This window comes from Nicotiana sylvestris, chromosome 5 (genome assembly GCF_000393655.2).
Source record: "Nicotiana sylvestris chromosome 5, ASM39365v2, whole genome shotgun sequence".
Classification (NCBI taxonomy): domain Eukaryota; kingdom Viridiplantae; phylum Streptophyta; class Magnoliopsida; order Solanales; family Solanaceae; genus Nicotiana; species Nicotiana sylvestris.
This window is the reverse complement of record NC_091061.1, coordinates 182,700,708-182,706,934: the sequence shown is the minus strand read 5'-3', so window position 1 is coordinate 182,706,934 and position 6,227 is coordinate 182,700,708. Positions and strand designations below refer to the sequence as shown.

The 6,227-nt window shown below is 37.9% G+C and overlaps 1 protein-coding gene across 1 annotated transcript; it reads right to left on the bottom strand.

The window, feature by feature from the left end:
- Nucleotides 1-5,603: 5,603 nt before the first annotated feature.
- On the bottom strand, nucleotides 5,604-5,933 carry LOC104219786 (uncharacterized). The gene has a single exon (XM_009770517.2). The coding sequence runs from the start codon at nucleotides 5,931-5,933 to the stop codon at nucleotides 5,604-5,606; it is 330 nt and encodes a 109-aa protein (XP_009768819.2).
- Nucleotides 5,934-6,227: the final 294 nt, after the last annotated feature.

Below are 6,227 nucleotides of genomic sequence, written 5' to 3'. Positions count from 1 at the left end.
AAACCCGAGGATGTGGCTAAGACAACTTTTTGGACCCATGATGGACATTATGAATTTTTGGTAATGCCGTTTGGGCTAACTAATGCTCCCTCAACATTCCAAGCCACTATGAATGAGGTATTTAGACCCCACTTGCGTCGTTTTGTACTGGTATTCTTTGACGACATCCTAGTTTATAGTCCTTCCTGGTTGCTCACTTGGAACACTTAGCTGTAGTATTACATTTATTGCGCCAGCACCATCTGGTGGCCAAGCGCTCTAAGTGCTTGTTTAGGAAAACTTCTGTTGATTATTTGGGGCACATTATCTCAGCCCAAGGATTGTCTGTATCCCGCCAAGATTCATGCTATTCAACAATGGCCTCCACCCCGTTCAATCAAGGAAATTCGTAGCTTTTTGGGGATAGAGGGCTACTACAGATGTTTCATTCATCATTATGCTGCATTAGTTGGACCCTTATCAGATTTTTTGCGCAAGGATTCCTTCCGATGGGGAGAGAAGGAACAACAAGCCTTTGATACTCTTAAGGATAAGTTGGGATCTACACATGTTCTAACTTTACCAGATTTTAGCCAAGAGTTCCAAGTCGAAACTGATGCATCAGGGCAAGGAATTGGTGCTATCTTTCCCAACGGGGTCATCCCATTGCATACTTCAGTCAAACATTAAGCCCCCGGATGCAGGTCGCTTCAACTTACCACCGGGAAATGTTTTCTATTACTCAAGCAATGAGTAAATGGACACAATATCTTTTGGGACGCAAATTTACCATCCTTACGGATCAGCAATCTTTAAGGAACCTGACCGCTCAAACAATCCAAACACCTGAACAACAAAAATGGCTCGCTAAGTTGGTCGACTATGACTTTCGAATTTTGTACATGCCTAGAAAACAGAACTCTGCAGCTGATGCCTTGTCTCGTTATTCAGAGGCTACTTTAATGGCTCTTTCAGTCCAAACTCTTAACCTTGAACAAGATCTGAAGCAGTAAACCCATCCTGAATTGATTTCGATTCAACAAGCAGTAAACCAATGAGATTTGGCATATGTTGACTACCAGTTCAAGGAAGGCATGTTGTTCTACAAGGGTCGACTGGTGATTCCCTCAGATGCTGCTCTACGCCAAAAATTAATCTATGAGTTCCATGCTACATCTATTGGCGGTCATGTTGGGATCACGCGCACTTATCATCGTCTGGCTTCTAATTTCTTTTGGAGGCAAATGCGCAAGGATATACACACGTTTGTCGTTGCGTGTCACATATGCCAACAGATGAAGGACTCGCATCTACACCCCGCAGGTCTATTGCAACCCCTGCCAATCCCGGATCAGGTCTTTGAAGAGATTGCTATGGACTTCATCACTTGCCTGCCTAGTTCCAAAGGAAAAACCACTATTATGACTGTGGTCGACCGTCTCTCCAAGTACGGCCACTTCATACCCCTACCTTCGACTTTTTCGTTTCATACTGTGGTTGAAGCTTTTGTGGTAGGTATAATCAGGCTCCATGGGCCTCCTCGCATCATTGTGCCTGATCGGGATCCGAGGTTCCTCCATTCTTTTTGGCAAGAGATAAATTGATTGCAAGGTTAAACTTTGGCCATGAGCATTGCTTATCATCCCCAAACAGATGGTCAGTCGGAAGCCCTTAACAAATGTGTGGAACAATATTTACATTGCTATGTGGCTGAGGTACCTTCTTTCTGGGTCACTATGCTGCCTTGGGCTCAATTCCTACCAAACTTCAGCAGGTATGACCCCCTTTCAAGCTTTGTATGGTCGTGAGCCACCTACCATTGCTCAATATATTTTGGATAGCACTGCGAGTGAACTCATGGAAAGTTACTTACTGCAACGAGATGAGGTGCTGCTAATACTGAAAAATAATTTGTTTAAAGCTCAAAATCACATGAAAACTTTAGCTGATAAATCACGCAGTGACATATCTTTTGAGGTAGGAGATTGGGTGTATGTCAAGTTGAAGCCGTACATGCAGTCCACTCTGCATTAACAACGCGATCACAAATTGGGTAGGAGATATTTTGGACCTTACAAGGTGCTAAAGCGTGTCGGGGCTGTTGTATATCGCCTTGAATTTCCTGAAGCTGCTAAGATACACTCAGTTTTTCATGTCTCTATGTTGAAGCGATTCATTGGAACTCCGGACCAGCAGGTAACCCCTTTGCAGTTGACTGATGCTGCAGCATCTGAAGAGCAGGCCAACCTTTACCTTGAGGACAAGGTTGATTTACAGGGAGGGAGTAATGTTGTGACTAAAATAGCTAACTTGGAAACCAACAAAGCTGCCACAAAGAATGGTCATATGGATAAGACACGTAGGAGTTTTAGAAGAATTATTCCAAAAAGACTTGGAGATTACGTTTGGAAAGGCAAGTCATGTGAATAAGGATAAAGTTGGTTAGGCAAAAAGAATATAAAGCAACAGACAAAAGGGCATTAAGGGTTAGACCAATATTGATATGAGTGTTCTCTGTTTTCTCCCTATTTTCTTCTAGTTCCTCGTCTCTTTCTTTAGTTATCTATTTCCAGTACTTCTATTGTAATTTTTTTGCTTTTCAGTCGCAATTGAATTACCAGCAATTGTAATTTTGAGCTAAGTCCCTATTAATATAGTTTGGGAGTTTTGGTTACTGTTTCATTATTGAACTTGTTACAAATGATTTGCTTTCATTACACTCATAGTCATCAGGGGGGGTACTTTTAAGTTATGGGTCATGAAAGACTATGGCGTTAAAGAATCTTGGACTGAATTATTGACAATACATGATACTGGTCTTTTTTTAGTCAGACCGAAATACATGTTTGCGATTGGTGAAGTTTTACTGTGTTGTGGACATTCGCAACACTGTGGTACGATATTTAGGACATCCACATGACCATTTGGATTATGGCCTCAACATGATGATACCGTAGGAAGGATTTGCATATACATAAAGCTTGATCTCTCCTAAATTACTTACTTAGTATTTATCTATGTATGAATGAGAACCTTTTATTTTTTGCGGAAATCATGTAACATCTTTCCTTGAGGGGAGGGTTTATCAGAAACAGCTTCTCTAGTCTACCTTTCAGGTAGGCGGTAAGGTCTGCGTACACACTGCCCTCCCCATACCCCACTTGTGGGATTATACTGGGTTTTGTCGTTATTGTTGCTGGAAATAATGTACTAACTTATTTTGGAATTCAGTGTCGAGCAGAGAAATCTAAGATAATAACAAACACTGATTTTTATGGAATTCATCTTCAAGTGAAAATTAAAAATTTTATGGTCAAACACTGATTTTTAAAAATAAAAATAAAAATTCGAAAAAAAGTAAAAAAAAAAAATTCATGGCCAAACGGGCTCTAAGCATCCGGCGACTATTTTAAATTCCGCGGCTATTTTTGTTAATTATTTCTTCAGAAAAAAATGTGGTTCATACCATAGGGCCTGGACCGTCTTAGGAGACTCCTTGTTATAGCATTTTGAAGCGCGTGTTGGCAGTGTACACATTAAACGGCCCAAGGCCTAATATGGCTCTTGGATTAAGTTTTGGTTTTTTTAAGGAAATTTTGTAGTACTACATATCAGGAGAAATTCAAAAATAGTTAGATTTACAAGTGATCATTCAAAAATAATCACGCTTTCAAAAGTAATACTTCAAAATTTAGCCACTTTTCATGTAAAGATAAATCTGAACGAAAATATTGTTCAAAATCCGGAAAATACTCCAATATATTATACTGGAGTTCCAGTATAAGTATACTGGAACTCCAGCATAATATAATGGAGTTCTAGCATAAGTATACTAGAACTCCAGCATAATATACTGAAATTCCAGCAAAGTATACCGGTCCAGTATAATATGCTGGACGTTCATACATAGATGCTCGAATCTCTAGTATATTATGCTGAAACTTTCTGCGTGTTGGAATCCCAGCATAATATGCTGGAAATTCATACACAGGTGCACCGAACTCCAGTATATTATGCTGGACCGATCTCTATTGCAGCAAAATAGTGGCTATTTTTCAATGACTTGGCAAACACTGACTATTTTTGAATGACCAGTCCGAAAACTGGCTAGCCCGTGCTATTTTAACCTACATATCAGCCTTTTGTTAAAAGCAACTTTGGGTTGTTTCACCAATAAGGTTTGTAGTGGAGTGGTAAATACTCCTTCATCCTTAATCAGAGGTTTCGGGTTCGAGTCACTGGGTATGGAGTCGTCTTTGTTAAGGGGCGCTTTATCCTCCCCCCCCCCCCAATGTGAGACTTCCTGGAGCGAATTTGAATTTAGTCGGGCCCCAATGTGGGTACTGAACACCGGGTGGGAAACCAAAAAGACTTTGGGTTGTTTCAACCTAGTTATAATTAGCATGGATTTAGTCGGGCTCCAATGTGGGTACTGAATACCAGGTGGAAATCAAAAAAAAAACTTTGTGTTATTTCAACCTAATTATAATTAGCACGAATTTAGTCGGGCTCCAATATGAATACTGAACATGTGAAAATCAAAAAGAACTTTGGGTTGTTTCAACCTAGTTAGCAGTATGACTATCTGACAAAATTCTGCCATAAAGTCAAAGATTTGCAGTGAGTAGAAAAGTTTTGTTTTAAAAGTCATATTATCTTCACAATAATTACTCATGATCATCACTTATAATCGGCAATAGATCTAATTAATCGAAATACATAAGTTCAAGGAGTTTCTCTGTGATAATTAACAAACATTAGGAGCATAATTAAGAACCTTGTTCATTAGAGAGGGGGCTTTTGTTACCCTCCTCCATACTCACAAAAAAGAAAATAAAATATCGGTCTTGATGCTTCAAGAGTGAAGATTTCTATTAAAGTACCTTGAAATCCATAACTTATAGGGTGTGTTTGGTATAATGGAAAATGTTCTCCGTGGAAAATGTTTTCCAAGAAAATGATTTCGTGGAAAACAAGTAGTAATCTTATTTATTTTTCGGTGTTTGGTACACAAATTAAGGAAAATGACTTCTCAAGAGTATTCATAAATAATTTAGATATAATAAACATGAAAGCATAAACTTTTAAACCAATTGGAGGAGTTTTGAAAAATGTTTTCCCTTCTCTTGATAAGGAAAATATTTTTCTCCAATTAAAGGAAAATATTTTCCAAAACATTTAAGCCAACCAAACATAGGAAAATTGGAAAACATTTTCCGAAAAATATTTTCCTTCATACCAAACACACCCATAAAGTTCACTACTATGGTGCACATACTAATACAAAAGTAACTTTCTTCCTCTCCAACGATATGCCATATTTTTTCATTCTAATAAAAGATAAAAGAGAAAAGGGAAAAAAAGTAGTTCTGCTCGTAGAAGTTCACATGTACATTAGTTTTTACATATAATAGATAGATAGCTAGGGAAGTGTCGATATTTTAGAGAAAGACTCGTTGGAAATCGTTGGTTGAGTTGGTCCGACCAAGAAAGTCATATTCAAACCATCTTACTTTAGTTATTTCATATGATAGATAGATAGCTAGAGAAGTGAAGAAGCGATATTTCAGAGAAAGACTTGTTGGAAATCGCTGGTTGAGTTGGTCCGACCAAGAAAGGCATATTCAAAGTTGATCAGGCCATAAAAATGCACCCATAGCAAATGTTCTTTTCTCCTCCAAAGTCCCATTAAAATTCAAGAAACCATATTGCTTGAGAAGAATGTCTAATTTCCATTCTTCCATCTTCTCATAATCTCCCTTCTTGTAACGTGGATAATGAAGTGGCATCTGAAATCCTTCTGAAAATGAAGATGAAGCACAAATTTCACCATAATCATCTTCTTTTTTCATCTTAATCTTTTGTATTTTCTCAGTTTCTTGACTTGAAATTTGGTTCCCATATCCTAAAACTATAGTGCATGCAGATTGGAAAATTCGGCTCAAAGCGGCCATTTTTTGAAAATTTGAGCATATGGAATGATCAAGGTTGAGATTAAATAGAGGAATGTATCATTAATTTAAGCAATAAATTCCTGGAATATAATAATATACCGTCGGACCTCTTTATACAGTCAAACCTCTCTATAACAGCCTTGTTTGTTCTAGATATTTTTGAATGTTATAGCGAATTGCTGCTATAGAAAATATATATTACAACAGAACATGAAATTTTGTTCCGGAACAACTTAGCTTTTATAATGAAGTGTTGTTATATAAGGATGTTGTTATAGAGATGTCTGACTGTAA

What these genes read in the sequence shown, in the direction of transcription:
- LOC104219786 (XM_009770517.2), bottom strand. Translation starts at nt 5,933, where the DNA reads ATGGCCGCTTTGAGCCGAATTTTCCAATCTGCATGCACTATAGTTTTA.